At 41.9% G+C, this 23,668-nt stretch overlaps 1 protein-coding gene across 1 annotated transcript in view; it reads left to right on the top strand.

Moving 5' to 3' along the window:
• The window catches only part of VAT1 (vesicle amine transport 1), a 61,036-nt gene extending 38,527 nt beyond the window's left edge, over window positions 1–22,509 (top strand). The window contains exons 3-6 of the mRNA XM_069751883.1: window positions 4,376–4,546; window positions 4,934–5,023; window positions 12,053–12,294; window positions 17,731–22,509. Of these exons, the coding sequence (XP_069607984.1) occupies window positions 4,376–4,546; window positions 4,934–5,023; window positions 12,053–12,294; window positions 17,731–17,832 (605 nt within the window). The 3' untranslated portion in view covers window positions 17,833–22,509. The remainder of the gene's footprint in view (window positions 1–4,375; window positions 4,547–4,933; window positions 5,024–12,052; window positions 12,295–17,730) is intronic.
• Window positions 22,510–23,668: the final 1,159 nt, after the last annotated feature.

Below are 23,668 nucleotides of genomic sequence, written 5' to 3'. Positions count from 1 at the left end.
AATAGTTGCCATATCACTTATACCGCACTAGGAACGGGGTAAAAAATAAAACCTTCTTCACTTTATGTATTTTTTTTTTCCCCCCCATTCTGCCTCACAAAGATCACAGTAGGGCTCGGCGCACATTTATTCTGCACTCTACACTTAGTGCTTACATGGGGGTTTCTGTGTAAATCTTTGAAATACACGATTCAGACAAAACCCCCAGTGTAAGGCTTGGTTCCCATTGCGTTAATGGGAAAGCGCTAACGGACAGCGTTGCACGGCAAAATTAACGCCGTGCAACGCGTCCGTTAGCGCGCCCATTCACGGCAATGGGAACACGCAGCACTAGCGCGTGCCATGTTCGGCACGCGCTAGTGACGCGCCGGTGTTTCCTGGCGCGCCGCGGACGCTGCTCGCAGCGTCCGAGGCACGCCCGCGGTCCGTTCCCCGCTCTCGCAGATCGGGGATCTGCGAGAGCGGGGACATTACCGTGACCCCGGGACGCGGCCACATTAAAAACATTGCGTTAGCGCAACCCGCTAGCGCTAGACGGGTTGCACTAACGCAATGTGACCCTAGCCTAAGATTCCTTATGAGGCAGGTGGAGGCACTGTGGACACCATAGGACCTGTGACCCGGCAGTTTCAGTCTTCTTAGGACTGCATAAAAGCGCTGTCGGCTTTGTGCACTTCTGGAAAAAAAACACTACTGAACAGAGGCCAGACTGAGTCCAGAGTAACACTGCTGCCTCATTATTGTGAATGGCTCCATCAGGGGTTTTGTCACACCACTTGGAGATTTAGATGGAAACCCCAAAGCGCTCAGCATAGAGCGCCATATAAATGCGATCCCAAACGTTATGTAGAATGTTCCCAATAAAAGCTTCAACTCAATCCACAAGAAATCAAGCCCTCACTCTGGTCCATCATCTGTTAATGGAAATATAGGGAGCTTCCACATTACTGATACCGCAAAGGCTCTGGAAAGGCAAAATGGCTCCTCGCCCCCAAAAGAAATTCAGTTAATTCTCCTCTCCCAAATCCAAATGACTCCTCCCTTCTGAGCCCCATTGTGCCTAAACTACACTTGGCACCCACATGTTTAGCACCCACATGTTTGGCATTTCTGTAGTGATGAGAGCCTGCCTAATTTTACTGGTGCGTCTCTCTAGAACCATGAGCACTTAGGGGCTCTTTATATGGAATCTCCAAACTAGTCATGGAAAATGTCCACACCAGGAGGCAAATAGCCCTTCGTCCCTCCCGAGTCGCTCCATATGGCAAAGGAGTACTGCACAGCTACATATGGAGCATTGCCAAGTTCAGTAGAAATTGTGGGACAAATGTAAGTAAAACTTGGGGCTAACACACAATCTTGGTGGTAAAAATATACCATTGAGCAGTGAAGATTAAATTTATAAGTCTGACACACCTGTGGTGGCAATATGATCGCTGCACCTCTTGATGAATTCATGGAGAATTAGTTTGTAAAATGTGGTCACTAATAGGGGGGCTTCTGCTGTTCTGGCACCTCTGGGGCTCTGCTAATGTGACATGACACCCCCAAAGACGCACGGAAAGATCTGCACTGTAATATGGTGCTGCTTCCCTTCCAAGCCCTTGAGGGGTGCAGTTTTTAGAATGGTGTCACTTTTGGGTATTTTCTGTCATATAGGCCCCTCAGTCACTTCAAATGTTAGGTGGTCCCTAAATGGTTTTGCAAATTTTGTTGTAAAAAAAAAAAAAAATTGCTGGTCAACTTTTAACCCTTAACTTCCTAACAAAAAAATTGTTTCAAAACTGTGCTGATGTAAAGAAATGGGAAATGTGTTCAACTATTTTTGTGCAATAGGACTCTGATTTAGGGGCATAAAAATGAAGTTTGAAAATTGCAAAAATTTAAAATTTTCACCAAAGGTCATATCAAAGAAATTAGCACTATCATGAAGTACAATGTCATGAGAAAACCATCTCAGAATTGGTGGGATTCATTGAAGTGTTCCAGAGTTATGACTTCTAAAGTGAGTGGTCAGAATTGTAAAAATTGGCTTGGTCAGGAAGGTGAAAACAGGCTTTGGGGCTTTGTAGGTTACTTGGCACAATCCTGCTGACACAAGTTGGGGTGCTGGTATACTGATTAACCCCTTCACCCCAAACAGGTTCCCTTTAACTCTGTAGCCCGGTCTTGATCAGACCAGAAGTGGTCCATGTCAGTCCAACTGACATACTGAAGCACTTTACTCCACTCAAATTTCCCATGGAACTGCTGAACATGGAGGCTTACTTCCCCAGGAGAGAGAATTTGAGGAAACTTTTTTTAAGAACATTCCTGATGAGCTGAATGTTAAACCTTATAGTAATCTGTGTACGGTTCATGTGCCACAACTTTCCACAACTTCTTCCAGATCTGTGGTGTGCTCTCCATTCATGGGACTAGTCAGCTGGGCGGACTATCTGTACTCCTGGAATGCACTGGTCACCTCCCTGGAAACCAGCAGGTTAATGTAACTGCCTCCAAGAATAAAACAAAGTACTGTATATACCTGAGTATAAGCTGACCTTCCCCCTCCCCCCCCCCCCCCCCCAATTTTGCCACAAAAAACTGGGAAAACTTAATGACTCGCATATAAGCCTAGGGTGGGAAATGCAGCAGCTACCGGTAAATGTCAAAAATAAAGATACCAATAAAAGTTAAATTGAGACATCAGTAGGTTAATTGTTTTTGAATATCCATATTGAATCCGGAGCCCCATATAATGCTCCATACAGTTCATGATGGCCCCATAAGATGCTCCATATAACAATGTGCCACATGTAATGCTGCAATAAAAAATACTCTCCTCTCGTCACTGCTTTTCAGCATCCCGTCTCTCTGCAGTGACTGTTCAGGCAGAGAGCAGTGTGCATACTAATACGTCATCGCGCCCTCTGACCTGAACAGTCACTGCAGAGAACGACTGAGCAGTACTGACGCTGGAACGATGACAAGTGAATATGAAATACTCACCTGCTCCCGGTGTGGTCCCTGACAGCTTCTCCCGGACACATGGTCTCCTGAGCCCGCAGCTTCTTCCTCTGTCAGCGGTCACTGGTACCGCTCATTACAGGAATGAATAAGCGGCTCCACCCCTATGGGAGTGGAGTTCATATTACTTTAATGAGCGGTACCACGTAACCGCTGAACAGAGGAAGAAGGTGCTGGAGACCATGGGGCATGCAGGGACCGTGCCGTGAGCAGGTGAGTATGTGAGTCGTCGCTCCCGCTCACCCCTGCCCCCCGCCAACCATGACTCGAGTATAAGCAGAGAGGGGCACTTTCAGCCCATTTTTTGGGGGGCTGAAAATCTCAGCTTATACTAAAGTATATACGGGTATCTTAATATTGATTGTGAACTGGTTTAGATACTACTAGTTGGGGTTCAGCTTTTAATCTCCAGTTCCCAGTGTACATAGAATTTTAACTACAAAACCCACTCACTCTGCAGCTTCTGTGCAAACATGACATAAGTTCCCCACATCGCTATTACTTCACCTCACATCTGTGCCTTTTCCATAGTACAGCACTTGTGAGAAGCCTGTGATATAAGTACTGGCTAAGCATGGTTCTCACAATGTATGTATTTTCCACCCACCCTTACACAGGAATATGGGAATGCCAGGAATTTATAGAACAGATGACATGAATCCGATTCTTGTGCAGAAAGTACAACAACCGCCTTTGTGAGAGCTGACCTCCTCTGTGACAGCGATGCTATTGAAAATGGGTTTAATGTGGAACAATAATCCTTCACTGTCAGATAACAACATGATTATAAGAATCCAGGGGTTGTGGTGACCGTATCCCACTTCATTCAAGTTGGGTTTATTGCCTAGTTAATAGACCTGCCTATAGGCACATGCTGAACATCTAACAGCTTTGTACACAAGCACATCTGGTTAATCTGTCTAGGTGCCATTAATGTCTTCAAAGGGAGATTTGTACTTAAAATTCTGCGCTGCCGCTAAGATGAATATCAGGAGAGTATAGTTGATTCAAGGTGGTATTTCCCGATGAAGGGGGCATGAGACCCCTGAAACGCGTTAAATAAAACCACTGTGAATCAACTATACTCTCCTGAAATTCATCTTAGCGGCAGAGCAGAATTTTAACTACAAATCTTCCTTTGAAGACATTATTTTTCTCTGGTCGGTGAAGACCTGTGGATCTGCAGCAGCCGCTATCGATATCTCTAATCTCCTCCTAACCAGGTGAGCAAATTTGGTGTATATTCTCCTCTGTAATGTGGCTAAGACCCTATTGCGCTTTGTCTCACCATTGTTTTGTAATAGGTGCCATTAATGGCATTAGACAGAGCACTATATAAATATAAAAATATATATTCTCTCAACAGGTGGAGTTGGTACTGCAGCCATTCAGCTCTGTAAAACCGTGAAAGATGTCACAATGTTCGGGACTGCATCTGCTTCTAAGCATGAAGCGCTTAAAGAAAATGGCGTTACTCACCCGATTGACTATAGGACAAGTGACTATGTCGATGAAATTCGGAAAATCTCCCCTAAAGGTAAACTCCTTTACAGTATGTAACCTGCCCTGAACAGCTGACAAATGTGCAAAGTTGTCAAAGGAGTGACTGTCTGGGCACTTATGGCAAGATTAATTGGGTAAACCTACATGGGTCACCTTTTGAGACTTGCAACAAGGGGACTACATACCAAAAGGCACTACTCTGCTAAATCTTCCTGCAAACCTAGTGGGGTGCCTTGTGAAGGAAAATGACTTCTGAAAGCTAGGCTAATCTTCTGATCTCCCCTACATTGCAGTAGTAGACTGTACAATGAAGTGTGGCATTTTCAGTCAAGGTTACCAGAAGTAGTAATTGCCCATGTTTTATCCGATCTAACTTAAATGTTGTCTTCCCACACCTCTTTATTTTATTTATCCTCTTTAGGTGTAGACATTGTCTTGGACCCCTTGGGAGGATCTGACACTTGTAAAGGATACAACTTATTGAAGCCCATGGGAAAACTGGTCATCTATGGTGAGTTTGTGCTTTCCTGATTGAACCAGAAACAATGAAGTTTTGAAGTTTATTTCATACAGATTGCCAGAACAAACCAAATCTTATGTATGGTTAGTCCCTTTGGTTTGTTACAGCGTGCCCTGTACATACAGGAGGTTGTTTTAACATTCTGTAAAGTCCTCCACTTCATCTAAAAGTTCAGCTCTCGAAAGTCACATGGGTAGTACAGGATCTGAGCTGACAACTGTGGCCTAGCTCAAAGCTGATGTTCATTGTAAAGAGGTAAAGTTAAACTATGAAGCATAGCTAGACATGGCAAACCTTCCCACCATTACTTCTCACCATGGGAACGTGCTATACAATGTCTATTGTGGCATCCTGCTCTGGCATTTAGCCTTATGAGGTTTTGTTCATAACTTGTGGTTGGATGCTTGAGGGGGATACAGGCTTCACACTACTTTCTGAACTAGTTGTGCATTGGAACCCTTGGTGGCATGTTAATCCCTTAAACTTTCATAGGGTTTTGATGAAGAAAAATTAAATGTAATGTATAAATCTCATACACTCAATTCCCCCCCGTTGTAATTGATGACTTGTCGTCATAGACTAGCAACTCTTCAAGACTAGCATTGGGCACACCAGTGTTGCTTCGGCACATTGTACTACAGGAACCCCTTAAGAGGCATACTACTTAATGAAGTTGGCACGTGCTTTGCCAGAAATGCATATCTGGTGTAGGATGCCTGCACTGGATGAATTTGGGTAGGTTTAATTACACAAGTCCAAAATTAATGTTTTTGGCACTTCAACACTATACATACTACACTTCAAACCAAATAATGGCTTGAATACTGAAGAGATCCACAATAAAAATGACTTATTTATAATCAATTAACACATGATAAAATAAGCAGAGATGTCACAATAGGGGATGCTTAGAGGTGGCACTCAGAAAAATCAAATCAAAATAAAATTTATAATGGCTTCATTCCACCATAAGGAGCCAAGGATAATTAGAATAAGGTGATATGTACTTACATAAACTGTACCACTCACTTGGCAAACAAACGTGCAATAATTTAGACCATGAAAATACAGCTATACAAATTCTAAGGGTATGTGCACACGTTGCAGATATGCCTGCAGGATTTTCTGCACAGAATCTGCACCTCTTGGCAGAAAACGCAGGTAAAAATCAGCATGTTTTTGATGCCCTTTTTGTATGTGTTTTTGTAACCTAAATAAACTCTAAAAAAAAAATTGTCACTACTTTGTCCAATCTCTTCAGACACTATCTTTAATTTAAAGTGTGGGCTCCCGTGCAATTTCCTGCACCAGAGAGGGAAAGCCGGGGGCCAATATTTCTAGCCTGGGAAGGGGTTAACACACAGCTTCCCAGGCTATGGATATCTGCCCTCAGCTGTAGATTTAGCCTTTACTGGCTATTAAAATAGTGGGACCCCCAAAAAATGACATGGGTTCCCCTATTATAACCAGAAAGGCTGTGCAGACAGCTGCGGGCTGATATTCATAGCCTAGAAGGGCCATGGATATTGGAGGCCCCTGGCTAAATACCAGCCCCCAGCCACCCCAGAATTGGCACATCTGTACAATGCACCAATTCAGGCACTTGGCCTCTCTTCCCACTGCCCTGTAGCAGTGGCATATGGGGTAATAAGGGGTTAATGTCACCATTATTAACCAGGCTTAATGTCACCTTACAATCAACGGAGAGGCGTCAAGACGCATATCCATTAATCCTATAGTTGTTAATGGGTTGAAGACATGGTCAGAAAAGTATTTTAATTAAACATTACACATTTTTTTTTTATTTCACACCTAATCCAATCAAAGCCATCGATCACCTGCAAAAATTAAAAGAACAAACACAAATACTCCCTGTTCCAATGTAGTCCCTCTTAATAGTGTCCCATGATGATCTCCCCTATAGAATAGTCACATCAGCAGATGTGACCGCTCTATAGGGCGTCCTATGACACACTGACCGGAGACACACTGCAGGAGGGTTATCATCGGAGTTCACTTTACAGCACTACAGCCGTGAGAAAATTCTCACGCTGTACTGTCGCAAGTGACAGGTGAACTCAGGTTGTGACCACTCTCCACAGTGGATCGTCATGGGACATTTGTTAATTGGATTACGTCTGACACTGGGAGTATATTGTTTAATTTTATTTGCAGATAGATGGCTTCGGGGATTAGGTGTATATGGTATGTACTTTTTTTTTTTTTAACCCCTATATCCCATATGATGTACTATCCCGTTGAGGTGACCTGGGACTTAATTTCCAGTGATGGGATAGTACGTCAGTGGATCGGCCGTGCTCACGGGGGGGGGGGGGGGGGATCGTGGCCGGATATCGGCTGACTATCGCAACACATCCGGCACATTAACCCCCAACACTGCAATCAAAGATGATCGCAGTGTTCCGGTGGTATAGGGAAGCATCACGCAGGGAGGGGCCTTCCTGCATGCTTCCCTGAGACCCTCAGAGCAACGCGATGTGATTGTGTTGCTCCGAGGGTCTCCTACCTCCTCATCCCTGCAGCCCGGATCCAAAATGGCCACTGGGGGCCTTCCAGGTCCTGCAGGGAGGTGGCTTTCAAGCGGCTGCTCAGCAGGCGCCAGGAAGCCTCCCTGCACTGCCTGTCAGATCGCTGATCTAACACAGTGCATTGCTAAGAGTCAGATAAGCGATCTCATATATATATATATATATATATATATATTAGTGATGTCCCCCCCCTGGGGCTTTGTAAGGTTAAAAAACAAACAAAAAAAAAACATAGAAGTACACATTTAGTATCGCCACGTCCGTAACGACCCGACCTATAAAACTGTCCCACTAAAACATTCTAAATTCCAGTGAAACACCTGAAGGGTTAAACTTCTTGAATGTGGCTTTGAGCACCTTGAGATGTGCAGTTTTTAGAATGGTGTCATTTTGGGGTATTTTCTATCATATAGACCCCTCAAAGTGACTTCAGATGTGATGTAGTCCCTAAAAAAAAAAAAAAAAAAAAAAAAAAAAAGTGTTGTAAAAATGAGAAATTGCTGGTCAACTTTTAACCCTTAACTCCCGAACAAAAAAAATTTTTGGTCCCAAAACTGTGCTGATGTAAAGTAGACATGTGGGAAATATCTTTTATTTAAGGGCATAAAAATTCAAAATACATATGTCACAAAGTTGAAAATTTGCAACATTTTCAAAATGTTCAACAAATTTCCATTTTTTTCACAAATAAACGCAGGTAATATCAAAGAAATGTTACCACTACCATGAAGTACAATATGTCTCGTGAGAAAAGTGTCAATCACTGGGATCCGTTGAAGCGTTCCAGAGTTATAACCTCATAAAGGGACAGTAGTCAGAATTGTAAAAATTGGCTCGGTCATTAACGTGCAAACCACCCTTGGGGGTTAAGGGGTTAACATTCAACACATTAGCCAGATGGTGGGACTACTTTCCTATCATTGGCTAAGTGTCACTGTAGCAGTCATAGCTGGATGGGAGCAGTAGTGCCATTGGACGATGCCTGCCTACAGACACAGATGCATGCACACATTCATGCAGACACCGGCACACGCAGATTCCCGCACATGGCTCCGCCCACAACCTTCCTACTCCCAATCTGCAGCACTTCTAGCACACATCCACAGCAAATCCGCAGATCTTTTATATCTGCGGATGTGCCTGACTCAGTAAGTCAATGGGTGCAGAAACGCTGCAGATCTGCAAAAAGAATTGACATGCTGCAGAAAAACGCTGTATTTCTGCGCTGATTTTTTATTTTTTTTTTGTTCCGCAGCATGTGCACTACAAATCTCCATTTCCCATAGATTAATATTGGCTGGCCACTACACTGTGGATTTGATGCAAATCCGTGCAGCCAAAAACACTGCGGATCCTCATCTAAGGCTATGTGCACACGCTGCAGATTTTGCTGCAGATCTGCAGCTGTTTTCCATGAGTTTACAGTACCATGTAAACCTATGGAAAACACAATCTGCCATGCAGATGCTGCAGAAAAAAACACACGGAAAAGCAGCAGTTTACATTCTGCAGCATGTCAATTCTTTGTGCGGATTCCACTGCGGTTTACACCTGCTCCATAATGGGAATCCGCACAATCTGCAGTAATTCCACAGTGAATCCGCAGGTACTTCGCAGTGCGGTTTACCTGCGGATTTACAAGAAACGGGTGCAGAAAAATCTGCAGACATCCCGCCTACGTGTGCACATACCCTAAATCTGCAACTTGTGCACATAGCCTAAGAGTTATGCAAGTTTGGTGCTGTCCTCAAGAATTACTATTTCCCACTGTTTATACATCAGCCGAGACTGCAACTTTTAACATTATGTGAAATTACCACTGGCACCTAGGAGACATTCTATTTACCTGGTTAAAGCCAACCTGTATGGGCTCTACTAACTGAGGTCACCTTGACATCCCCTCACCGATGTGCTTTCGCCGCCAGCTTCTTCCGATGGAGCTTTTAAATGCAATGGTAGTACTTTAAAAGGTGCTGTGGTGCATGCTGTGCAAATGTGCAATAGAAAAGTAATAAAGTGCTTGTGCCTAGGCTATAACTCACATGGTATTGAAGTAGATGCCTGCAACCTCTACGCGCGTTTTGCTGGTCTGTCAGGATTCCCATCTCACTTGAGCATGACCTTAAATGGGATAATTGGAACGTAAATGCAATTGTGATCTTTCTATGGATTGTTTAATTATGCATAGGGTGCCCTATGCATAATTATAGCATGATCCCCCTCCCAGTTTTTTGTGCACGATTGCTTTTGAATTATACCTTAGCTCATCATTCCCCAATTGTTTCTGCTTTCAGTGCTTCTCTGAATTGATACCATTTTGTGGTTTTTGAATAAACTGGATGTTTAATGCCTTTATGCCATCAGATGGAATAGTGCATCCAATGGCAGAACCCCTGCATTGATGTGGGCTCCAGTGGTGAGCCGGCATCAAAGCCGGGACATGTCAGCTGTTTTGAACAGCTGATATGTGCCCGCAATAGGCGCAGGTAGATCGTGATTCTGCCAGCTAGTTAATGCCGCTGTCAACTGACAGTGGCATTTGACAAGCACTTCCAGCCATCCGGCTGGAAATGTGTGCACTGGTGACCCCTTACATAATCAGGGGTTATCGGTGTCTGCATAACAACCAGAGGTCTCCTGCAGACCTCTATGGTTGTTGATGCCAGATTGCTATGAGCGCCACCCTAAGCATCGCCTCTATGTAGCAGAGGCAAACGATTTATGGCAGCTTCTAGCCTCCCATGGAGGCTATTTAAGCATGCCAAAATTTAAAAAGATCTCCCCCTTTTTCCCCCATTTTAAAATAAAACCATAAAATCAAGCCTACACATATTTGGTATCGCCACATTCAGAATCACCCGATCTATCAATAAAAAAAAAATAACCTGATCGCTAAACGGCGTAGCTAGAGTCAAAACCACAGAATTACTTTTTTTTTGGTCACCACGACATTGCCTGTTTTTGCATTTTAATGCAATCAAAACGTATCTGCACCAAAATGGTATCATAAACCTCAGCTTGGCACGTAAAAAAAAATAAGCCCTCACCCAACCAGAGATCTTGAAAAATAGACACTACAGGTCTCAGAAAATTGGATGGATTTTTTTTTTTTCCACACTTGAATAAAAAACCAAGGCATGTTTGGGGTCTATGAACTAATGTCCTGGAGAATCATATTGGCAGGTCAGTCTCAGCATTTAGTAAACCTGGCAAAATCCAAACAAAACCCAAAACAAAAACCAAGTGTGGGATTGCACGTTTGCAATTTCACTGCAATTGGAATTTTTTTTTTTTTTTTTTTCCCTAGTACACGACATGGTAAAACCAATGGAGTCGTTCAAAAATACGCCCTCACATGACCATATTGATGGAAAAATAAGTTATGGCTCTGGGAAGGAGGGGAGCGAAGAACTAAGACTCATAACAAGCTAATTAAGAGGTTAAATACTTTAACCACTTCCTGTGGTTCTAAACTGAGCGATGTTTTTTTGTGATATTAGAAATTTCTGCAAACAGAGTGTGCACATGCCCTAAAGGCCCCGTCACACATAGCGACGCTGCAGCGATACCGACAACTATCCGGATCGCTGCAGCGTCGCTGTTTGGTCGCTGTTTGGTCGCTGGAGAGCTGTCACACAGACGGCTCTCTCCAGCGACCAACGATCAGGGGAAAGACTTCGGCATCGTTGAAACTGTCTTCAACGATGCCGAAGTCCCCGGGTAACCAGGGTAAACATCGGGTTACTAAGCGCAGGGCCGCGCTTAGTAACCCGATGTTTACCCTGGTTACCATGTTAAAGTAAAACAAACGCTACATACTTACCTACCGCTGTCTGTCCCGGCGCTGGGCTTCTCTGGTCTGGCTGTGAGCACAGCGGCCGGAAAGCAGAGCGGTGACTTCACCGCTCTGCTTTCCGGCTGCCCGCCGCTCACAGCCAGAGCAGAGAAGCCCAGCGCCGGGGACAGACAGCGGTAGGTAAGTATGTAGCGTTTGTTTTTTTTACTTTAACATGGTAACCAGGGTAAACATCGTGTTACTAAGCGCGGCCCTGCGCTTAGTAACCCGATGTTTACCCTGGTTACCAGCGAAGACATCGCTGAATCGGCGTCACACACGCCGATTCAGCGATGTCAGCGGGACCTCAACGATCAAAAAATGGCCCAGGCCATTCCGACACGACCAGCGATCTCACAGCAGGGGCCTGATCGCTGCTACGTGTCACACATAGCGAGATCGCTACTGAGATCGCTGTTGCGTCACAAAACTTGTGACTCAGCAGCGATCTCGCTAGCGATCTCGCTATGTGTGACGGGGCCTTAAGTGTTCCAGTTTTCTGGCAATCACCCAGTGTCTGTTCTCTATGTACCTTTTCGTCTGGTCAGGTGCATGGCAGTGGCCTATTCGTCTTTAGACGTGTTGTCAGTATTGTAATTAGACTCGGGAACTCTAACAGGCTTTTTTAATATATAGGGGCTGCCAACTTATTGACTGGACAAAAGAAAAACCTAATGGCGCTTGCAAAGTCTTGGTGGAACCAGTTCAGCATAAATGCGATGCAGCTCATTTCATCCAACAAGTCTGTGAGTGGCTATCTTCTGGGCCGTCTGGATGAGGAAACCGAACTGATCACAGATGTTGTAGCTACATTGCTTGATCTTTACAAGCAGGGCCAGATCAAGCCTAAAATTGACAGTGTATATCCCTTTGAGCAGGTAAGTTGTAAATCCTCCTAATTTTAAAGTATGTGACCGGATTTCTACCATGGCAATGTTCTAAATATCCAGAAAAAATGTCTTTAGGAACCTCCAGTTGAACCTAACTGTGTGGAAACAGATGTGTATGTGCTGCTATATTTCACTTTTCTGGCATTGAGGAACAAAGTAAAAGTTTACCTAAACGCTGTGCCACACTTCCTGCGATTGAAACTCCTCAGCTTCTTAAAGTGGCTATTTCCATATACACTACAGCTGAGGCCTTTAAACAATGATTATGTTCTAGTTTGTCTTTTCGGGTGTTTAGTCGTAGAGAAACTGTCAGCATCAAGTACATGGGCGCGATGCACCTTTGGCATGGTCAAATATTTTAAGGGCACCTAACCACCTACTTGTCTTTTCTGCCCTTCTCTGACTCTAAAGCCAGAACTTGGTAACATGTGAGTGGGGGCTGGAGGTGAAGGAAAGACTGGAAGGTGCCATACTAAGGTGGCATAGTGTCTGCACTTGCTTTGAACTGTCAGTCTCCTTAATCCCAAAACAAGCTGTGATTTGTGGATCCAAGGCTTATACTTCCCTAAATGTGAGTGGAATTCAATAACTGAACTCGTGCCACTCCATTCCATAGGCAAAACGGGAACAATTTAAAGTGTAACATTTTGGCAGCCTATAACCTGTGAAGGGGTTAAAGTGCTATGTCCTTATACATCAAAAGTTGTATCCCTGACTGAGCATGCATCTGTCCCTGCACGTAATGGCCAATCTAGTCAGCCATAATATGCCTCTCAATTAGCCATTAACAGCCACAGGTGGAGCAGAGTACTGCCCATGTCTCTGATAAATCCCACAGACAGTAGTATTTAACACTCATCGGCAGGAGGGTGCATCGTTCCCCCTCCTGTTGGCACCCCGGTGATGTGATTGCAGGGTGCCGATGGGTTATGCTGATAACCCCTGTGCCTGGCCTTACAATCCTCTTGTGAAAGGCAGCCTGTGGCTGGTCTTCATAGAGATCATGAGTTCTGCTATACATGGCAGTGCGGATGCACTACTATGTATAGCCCAAGTGATAGGACGATCACAGCTTCAAGTCTATTTTACATTTTAAAGTTTTTCACCAATTACTATATTTAATAAAGTTCAAATCACCCCCTTTTTGCCCCATTAAAAAACTTAAATACATACATTTCTTATTGCCACATGAAGAAAACTGATCTAAAATGTAAAGTTGTTATGCAGTTTACTAATTGGATTAAACTGTATAACTTCATTTTTGGCTGCCACAAAGTGACGAAAACATATGTACCCAAATGGAATTAAAAAAGCTCAGTGCAAAAAAAGCCCCTACATAGCATGAGATGAGGTCTTGGAAAAATATATATAAAATAAAAAGTAAAACCTTTTATGCTTACAATTTTTTTTACTATTCAAACTATACGTTTTGTATCTGCATACTCATGCTGACCTGGAGAATCATATTGCCAGCTCAGTTTTACCATGTATTGAAAGTGAGAAATTTGGGGAATTGCACTCACTGCACTGAATTTTTTTTTTTTTTTTTTTTTTTTTCCCCCTTCCCCCCCCCACACACACACTTTCCAGTAGTTTGGTATTTCCAGATGTGGTCACCTGACTCGTCAATTACAACTTTTTAAAAACCTCCCCTGGTGTATCTACATGTGCCATACGTTTTCTGCCACTTTTGGTGGCAAAATTAGCAATTCAAAAAGGGAAAAATGTTTTTTGTGCCAAATTCATTAATCATGTGCATGCATTTAACACCAAAAAATAACGATCAACAAAGGTAATTTAAAACAAGCATGATGAATTGAGGCCTATTTATAGTCTCTAATAACCCTAAATGCTGGCCTAATGTGACCCAGCAGACGTAAGGCTCATGTACTGGGAGTAAAATATTTAGAATTGAGAGTCCTCAGTGGTTGATACCATCTTTTCAGTTAGCCATTAAAAGGTATCAACCACTGAGGACTCTCAATTCTAAATATTTTTCTATCTACTGGCTAACACGGTACCAAGATATATTTCCTGTATCAAAGTACTGGGAGTAGTCAGTTAACTCTAACTTCCCATCTTAGTATTGTTTTAATGAGAAATCCCATATTGGTCACTTGAGGGTAATCTTTCTGTAGACCAGAAAAGCTTGGTATTATGGTACATGGTGAGGCTTCTAAAAGTGATGGAAGCCATTGACTGTTTTTTTGTAATACTTACTCATGTAAACTTTGCAGAAGGTCTACCTATAATGTACTGTGTCCAGCAATCATAAGGTCAGACCAACAATGTAAGGGGTATTCCCATCTCCAATATCCATCACAATATGTACTAGGTGTAAGGGTATGTGCACACGTCAGGATTTCTTGCAGAAATTTTCCTGACAAAAACTGGACATTTCTGCCAGAAATCCGCATGCATTTTTATCACGATTTTACCACGTTTTTGACGAGTTTTTTGTTTTTCCCCAAATGCATAGAATAGTGGGAAAAATGCAGAAAATCCGCAAAATTAATGAACATGCTGCTTTTTCTACCGCGATGCGTTTTTTCTGCGAAAAAAACGCATCATGTGCACAAAACATGCAGAATGCATTCTGAATGATAGGATGCATAATGTATGCATTTTTAATGAGTTTTTATAGCGTTTTTACCATAAAAAACGCAAAAAAACCTGAACGTGTGCACATAGCAAATAGCCTTATTACATTTCTAATTAGAGGTATTACACCTATTACATATTGGGATAGGATCTTGGAGATTGGAATATCCATTTAAGGAACATGACCAGACACTTGGTCTACACACTGTAGACTCTACACTGTGGTGCTCTTGGTAACTTACAATGAGAACTTCATGTGGATGTCACTATTGCAATTCTTTTGTAAAACCTCAAAGTAAAAGTTTATCGTGCTCTTCTGCACTCCCATTTTTAAGCAGTTTATCTCTATTGCTTCCCTCCCTGCTGACATCTGGCAGCTGTTTCAGGAAACTAAAGCCAATATCCAGATGTCTTTACTATGGGGACACTTTCCTCCTATTATGAGAACTTGGCAGGTTCCACCCAGTCTTCCACAAGCAGTTTAAAACTTATTTTTGGGTGGGGGGAGGGGTAGCCTGATGTCAAATGACTGATTTCCATCTCCACTTCAAGTCCCTTAATCTTTCCTGGGTTTACACTTTGGAGTGAGTTTAATATTGGGTATTTTACAATGCTGTAATCTAAACATGCCAGGCAAGTGCAGAAGGTTCATCCTGCCTATGAAGATGGGTAACTTGTTATCCTCGTTTTCCAGGGCAGAATACCATCAACATAGTGGAAATCTGAATCAGAAAGCAGCTTGTACACTACTACAAACAATATAAAAAAAAATAGCCATATGATGGACCATCACCAGTGAATAACCCATATGGATATTTTAGTTTTGAAAGAACATTTCATTTACCACCCACTGTAGAGAACTTTTATAATCCAACAACTGGTGATGTACATAATTGGCTGATCTTTGGGTCCCACTAAAATGATGTCTATACATGTTGATGCTACAAACCATAGCATTTGTACAGGAGGTCCTCCTGTAAAGTCTGACATCACAATGTAATTGGGTCCATTTCAGACTACAAAGAGCTAACATTTCCACTAATGGAAACTTCATGTGGCAAGGCTGTAACCATAAAAGCCAAGAATGGACATGCCATGAAATGAACATCGCTAAATCAAAATTAAATGGTCAGATCTTTACAACTCTCTTAATGCACAAGACATGAATGACAAAGCAAGCCAATGGACTTGCAGTAGAATGCTGAGAACTTGCTTTAGAAGCTGGTTTACAAATGCTGCATGCATTAGTTTGGCACCACTTACCTTTAATGTTAACCATGCGGCTTCTGTAGATGGACTACTTCAACCTGCATAAAATAAAGCCTTGGGATTTCTAGGAACATACAAGGTCACTTTGATTCTACAATTATAACCTGCATATAGTGGTCAAAGTCTAAAAGCTTTAACATGAGTGGGCTGTATGTATCCTGGAGGGAGCACATCTTAAGAGAACAGTCAACACCTCTCAACCACATAGTATTGTGTATACAGTGAAGGCTTATTCAGGAACGTCCGGCTAGATGTTGCTACACCCTTTATTGGCCTTGTCCCGTATTCCATTCTAACCTAGATGATTCTAGCATTCCTGATATCCCTGCTTATCAATTGGACCTTGACCATGGAAGGTTGCAATATTGTCTATGTAAGAATAGATGTTCAATTGGGTCTTGCACAAAAGCTAGCTTTGCATAACTATTAAAAATGGAAACCTGGTAAATAGCCTTTAATTGGCATACTGCATATTTGTCTGGGAAGGTAATTGCTTTAGTTCATCAAAATAACCAACATCTTGAACTGGTACTTATGAGAATGGGGTATATTTGCACCCTTCTTGTGTAGGTGTTCCCAGTGGATAACTTTCAATACTGGGGGAGCTGAGGTAAGCCCACATGGCTGGCATGTCAACCATGGTGTGAGCAGCCTTTTTAGCCTGGCACACCTGTTATCTCCAGTATTAAAAGCTGCTCACACTGATGACCACACTATCTGATCTTCAGCACCCATGATATCACCAGTATTTGATCAGGATATCCCCTGCCTCTTCTTCATACACATGGAGAGTGGAGCTTCCTCCTGCACATGCTAACACCTGATTTGCCGAACATTCCAGGATTGGTTTATGTGCAAGAAGGAAGCCACCATTTTAGAGTAACCATGGTTTTTAACTTTAGTATCTTATCATGGAGATTTGCTGGGTAATCCCAGAAGCGCCTGCATTTTAGGTACAGCTTCTTTTTCTGGATAAAGCCTGTCTTCAGCAAGTAGACTTCTCAAGAGAACAGTTGGTGCTTTTCTTGCACTTCTCTAGCTGTTCGTTCCCCACACATTCTGCGGCAAGTTCTCCTGAAACAAATTAGTTCTTTATAGAACTTTGAGCAGCAACTGTCATTTCAGTCATAAAATGTGTACTTTAAGTACAGACTTTTCTAACATTAAATTGCAATGTCTGCTTCAGGACTGATCTTAAAATCCGCAAAGATGCAGTTGCTTGTGCTCTTGATTTGAGAAGTTAAAACTAGTTTTAAGGGCTTACACTGCAAAAATTATTTTGTACTTACACACGTTGGCTAGTTTCCGTTCTCGTCATTTCTTCAAGTGGATTGCATTTCCAGCTTGGCTTCTAGTACATGCTACAGTTTGGCAGCAGAGCAAAGCCTGATTTCTAGCAGGATGCTGGTTATGAAAGAATGTTACTGCTTCATTGTATTTGGTAGAAGCTACAAATATCTCCAACTACTAGGGAGCATCTCCAATTAACACTTGACTCTTCAAAGTAACATCTAGCCATCCGGTGATAATACTCATATTTTCTCTTCCCTACAGGTGGGTGATGCGATGAGACAAATGCAAGAAAAGAAAAATGTTGGTAAAGTAATTTTGGTCCCAGAAGTGCCAAAGGAAGAAGCAAAGAAAGAGGAGAATTAAAGGGATGAGCTGCAGAAAAGCATCAAACCCTGCAGATTGTGAAAACTGTGTCCTACTAATGTCTGTGTGTTTGGGGGTTGAGTGTCTGACTGAGCCCTATTGTAAGATGACGTATAACCACTCGCTTGCCATGAGATGCTGTTGCTGCATTGGCAGTGAGCAGGTTACAACTTGATGCCTGTAGAATATGTTGGGGTCTGCATTCTGAGAAATATCACTGACAAAATTTGTAAACTGCACAAGATTTAGCAAAGGGAATCCTGAGCCCAGCTGCAGGGACTTTCTGCTTTGATTTAATCTGCTGCAGTTACTATTTTCTGAGGTTTTTTTTCACTGACTCTTCAGATCTTTATAATATAACATTCCAGATATAGGGTTGCAGTCTTGCTGAGGGGCGTTTAGTTTTCTCTTTTGGTTCCACCGTCCATTATTTTGTCACTCCATATTGTAACTTGCTTAACTCTTCAACCTGTGGTCGCTATGTTTTCATTTGATAAATAAATATAATGCTTTTGTTCTGCCATTACCACTATTTTTTTTTTTTCTCCTGCAACAAGTCAAAGGATCTCTAAAATGGTGACTAAATCATGATCTGTTCAGTCACATGATGTCACATGACTTTTCCTTTTTAATGGGATTCCGAAGTGAACAGATGTGTAAAATTTGCTTACATTGTCTGTAGGCTGGCATGTCATGTCGAGCACAACCTGGATCCAGTCTCAGACTAGATTCTAGCACAAACTGTAGCAGCCTCCTTGTATTTGCTTATGACCCCTTTGCCAGCAAAGCCTACCAATCGAACACTAAAGACTAGATTCTTGTTAAGGTGCTCGGATAAGGTGTTATCTGAGCATGCCTGTGTGCGTGCTCGAAAAGTTTGTCAATGCAGCTGCAACACATGAGGATTGGCTAACAGCCATGAGACATGCAGGAACTTTAACTTATTAGAACATGCTGAAGACACTCAGTTGGCACACAAGCATGCTTGGATAATGCCTCATCTGAGCACGTTCGCTAATCTCTATTGCTGAGCTTTATTGCCAATGTGGCGGTCTACTCAAACTTGAGTGGGTTGAGCTTCTATAGACATCATTTTCAAGTACAGGTTGGTAAGTTATGTAGTGATTGGTCTTTTTAGGTTTTCTTCATGGTGTGAATATACCATGCTGAGCAGGAAGGGTAAATATTAAAGTATGTTTAGTGCCAATGTCAATAATCTTAAGCAATTGCTTGCACATATTAAACACGGATTAAGAGGACTCAACGATTGGATCTTCTGTACAAGTAGTCACCCATTACAAGTTTAAGTGTTAAACCACTACTTGCAATGTGCGGTGGTTTAACTGGAGCTGAGACCAGTTTATATTTGAGCCTGCGCTCAAAGCAGCAGCTTTAGAAGATAAGTTTGCAGGAATCTGCTACCTCAGGTGTCAAAAGCCCCTCAAATCTCTTTAGCACATCCCTGTCCATTAAGCACCATTTACCCTACTACAATTGTACTGGGTTTTGCACAAAATAAAATTGGCTGATTAAATTCTAAATAAACATTAGGTTTTTTGCAATCACGGATACCCCAAAATTAAAGGTCCTTGAATCTGGGAGGCGTCCAAGTAGGTCTGTTTGAAACCTAGCTATTAAGTTACCCTAGACATCATTATCGCTTCTGTGCCAAACCCAGAAAGCCTTTGCAAGCAATCTGTACTTCCTGCTGCTGGTATTTAAGAACTCTTCCCAGATACTCACTGGTTGCCTTATTTCTGAGTGCATTCATTAACACCATGGTTTACAAGCATAGATCTTTAGCTGGAGCACTGCCAATTGTTTACCAACATGCCAATGTGCCAACCTACCACTATGGTGCCAATAAAAGTAACTTTAGTATCTTGTGAACTTGTAAAAAAAAAAAAATAATAATAATAAATTAAGATAACATCACGTTGTTTGTAAACTCTGAATGTGGGCTAATGCTGAAGTGTGCACGTTCCACTGTATCCTTGACTTTCTGCTTTATTAAAGAACTTGCGTTGCATGGGTTTCATTTTCTTAACTGCAAAACTTCTGGAACTCTGGCTGACTTCAATGACCAGACACTCAGTGTTAAGTTTTTAGGTTTATATTAAAGGAGTATGACTTTAGAATGATTCCACACAAATGCTAGATTGTGGTCATTGGCAGTTCAACAAAGTAGCTGCAGTACCACAGTTCTGAGGTCTCCAACCTATATTCCTTTTAGCTGCAAAAGAAAAAACCTGAAGGTCTCCCACCTATCTTTACCCTTGCGTCCATCAGTTTTAGATATTTTAATTCAGTCTAAGCAATCTGCAATTTGTGAAGTGACTTGCAACTAGACATGTAGCAATTCATAACATTTTGCAGTAAAGCCATGACTCTTTGCTCAAGGTGTGTGTGTATAGTAGTCTGCTTTACATGGAGGAACACTCTAGTTACAAGGAATAAGCCTTGAAGTTTAGGCAGAACAAGGTTTTTGTACATTATGGGGTCTTTAAGTTGTCTGTGAATTGAGACCTTAAAATGAGCCGAGTGTCTTTGTGCACTTTGGCAAAAAGTTCAACTAAAACCCTTAATTTCTGCAATTGGGGTGAATCACTGTAATCTGTAACTTAAACACGCCATATAATGTATTATACTATCTAGATTATGGCCTTGGTGGCAAGTACTAAATTGGTTGGATCAAGACTATCCATGACCTTATGATTTTTGCCAAGTTGGATTTGTGCTTACTTTAGTTTTTTACACAACAGATACAAACATGTTGGTTTTAATTTGATATCTATTGGGCAACCCTAACCCCAGCTAAGGATTGATAAAAGTAGACTATTCAAGGAAGGATACCACCAGGCATAGAGCCAAATTAACAACCCAGAGCCACGAATGCACATAATTTAGTAAGGCCTCTGCTCAAACATACATTTTGTATAGGTAACTGCAAATTCATAAGACCGTAAACTTTTGCTTAAATCTAAACATGGTTATGGCATTTATAGTGGCTAGAGTCACTAATGCATTAATTAAATTAGTTAATGTTCTTTTCTAAGTTTTGGCCAGGACTAAATATATTAAGGATCCGTTTCCCTTTTTTGCATTGCACTTGGAAGGAACCAGATTGCAATTATCTAGCTGTATAAATGATCTTTAATGCATACTAACATACACAAGTTTAATAGCTTTGCATTTATCTCATTAACTTTATCTATCAATGTCAGTAAGGTGTAAGCAAAGGTTGTGTGACCATTATACACAATCTGCTATTCATTTGTTGTTTTTTTGGGGGGCCCGAAATTGGAAGCATCACAAAACCCAGGCAGAAATCTTTAATGCGAGGGCATAAAATGGGAGAAGTTACTGTGAATTAGGTTTGTATTGGCCTAGCCCATGTTTCAGACAGATTACTATGGTTAAGTCCTCAGAACCTAGTTTGTTACTGGCTTGGCAGTAGGAGATATGATGAACCCTGGATCTAAATTCAAAGAACATGCAATACCAATGAACTATCGTCCAATATGCCCAGTTTTTTAGAATACATGAACAGCCATGCTGTAGTCTACATCATATGCTTAGCTGTAGCTGATTTAGCAGGGACCTGTTCTGTTCACCTGTTGTGAATTTGACTTGGTTTTGCTGCACCCATATAAAGCTTCTATGGTCTCTCTTGCAAGTGTATTATTCACCTTGTGGAATACTTTAGCAAGCTGGAACTAAAGGACTCCCATACTCATGGGGACCCTTTAATGCCAACTGCCTCATGCATGGGAATGTTAAGCAGTCTTGTAGTCTGAGAGGCCCTGCCAGGGACTTGTATCCTTGCTGACCAAAAAGACCTGCCTTCCAATAGCTGGATCAGTCGTCCCCTACCCTTTATATCTTTAGCCTCTGTATAGGGACCTCCTCACTCTAAAGTTTGTTCATAATTGCACTCCCACCTCAACAGACTAATCTTTATAGTGGCCTATGTTCTGGATTGTCTTAATATTTGCTGTCTAGCCTTAGTGTGCTTTGTATCACACCACAATGTAAATTGACAGCCTTATCAATAAAAGTGGCCAGAGCTGTCAAGGCACAGGCCTGTGATGTAAATCTACTCCACTGTAAATTTTTATGTGCAAGACCCATTTAGGTGTTTTGTTTTTTTTATTACTGAGACAACACATACCAGTCATGGTCTATGGGGTACTTCACACTTAATCCCCCCTCACATCTCCCAATTCTGAATTGCATTGATTTTTTTTTTCAGTGCTTTTGGATCAGATGCCTGAGGCCTAAAGATGGTTACATTCCAACACTCAATACGTGCTCTGATTTCCTTGCATATCTAATGGTTTTTCCACTTGCATTGGATTGCCTTGACTGGTTAGTGCTTGTGGTTTGCAAGCAGGAAGTGATGTCACAACTGGACTACATTTCAGAAGGGTGCAAAGTTCTCCCCTCCCTCCCACCGTATCCTATATAAATGAGAATCTAAATCTCCCTTAATGCCCTATTGACGAGGTGTCCTGTTTTCTGGTGTCTTTTTACAGAACCCCTGCTTCATAAGTGTAAAAGTTGAACAAAAGAGTTTTGTGCCAGTGCTGTTTACATGAAATGTAATGCTTTTCTGCCTAATTTTGCCGTATGCCTTACATGTTTCAAATGTTAATTAAAAGCATAACAAAAATCTTACAGGCTTCCCAGGGTGTGGTTATTGTATCTTCATCTAGAAGCTGCATGGCCAGGAATAAGCCTTTAGCTCTTGCCTTGAAACTCCAATCTATGTAAAAGTGCAAAATAAAACAAATGGGAATGATACTGTATGGGGCATTGGCAAAGTCCCATACATGGCAGTGTAATTGTCCTCATTCAGGCAGCAAGTGTGGACTAGGCAATTAGACAAATCAGTAGACGAAAGTCTACTAGAAGGCGTGCGCCTTGACTGAAACACAAATCCAAAAGAAAATGTGATTGTGGATGAGTCATTGAATAAAAAAAAAAATATATAATATAAATAAATACCCTCCTCTTTTGCATTTTTTTTTTTTTTTTCCAGTTTATACACCAAATATAGGCCCCAATCCATTTAAGCAGTTTAATCTTTTTGGCATTTCCCCCTGTTCCGTGGTGGGGTTAGGACTGCACAGCTTGTCTAATTTATGTGTGGTGTTTAACAAATCTTAGTCCAGGACTGGCGTAAGATTTCTGGTTTGTGGAGCATGCCAGTTTGTCAGATGCTCCTGATCCCAAAAAAAAAAAAGTGTGCACTTCTTAATGAATCAGTGACTGACATCCTGCCCCCTCATTAAGCCCAGAGTGAAAATCATAAGTCTTGATGAATCAAAATCATGGTTCATTGGTCTTACCAGAATTGTGATTGATGCTTTCAATTCATGCATTTGCTTTTAGACATGAATCTGCTTCAAAATGTAACTGTTTTGGACAGTGTTGCTATTATAATGCAGTTCTGGGATATGCACCCCCCCACCGGGTAAGAAAGGTATATTTGGAGATTTGAGCCCTGGAGCCTGCAGAACTGGAAGTACAGCTCTGGACTAGCACAGGCTTTAACTGGAGTATGTGCTAGTAGTAATGTATGGAAAAGGCTCAATTTGACCATTGAACTTGTGTACAGAAGATCTGTGGCTTCCTACTAAGGATGTTATCTAATCACTGCGCAAAACAAATTCCTTAAAGGGAACCTGTCACCCCCCAAATCAAGGGTGAGCTAAGCCCACCAGCATCAGGGGCTTATCTACAGCATTCTGTAATGCTGTAGATAAGACCCCGATGTAACCTGAAAGATAAGAAAAACAGGTTAAGGTACCTTCACACATAACGATATTGTTAA

This window comes from Ranitomeya imitator, chromosome 2 (genome assembly GCF_032444005.1).
Source record: "Ranitomeya imitator isolate aRanImi1 chromosome 2, aRanImi1.pri, whole genome shotgun sequence".
NCBI lineage: Eukaryota > Metazoa > Chordata > Amphibia > Anura > Dendrobatidae > Ranitomeya > Ranitomeya imitator.
The sequence above is the reverse complement of the archived record's forward strand: the minus strand, read 5'-3'. Positions and strand labels throughout refer to the sequence as shown.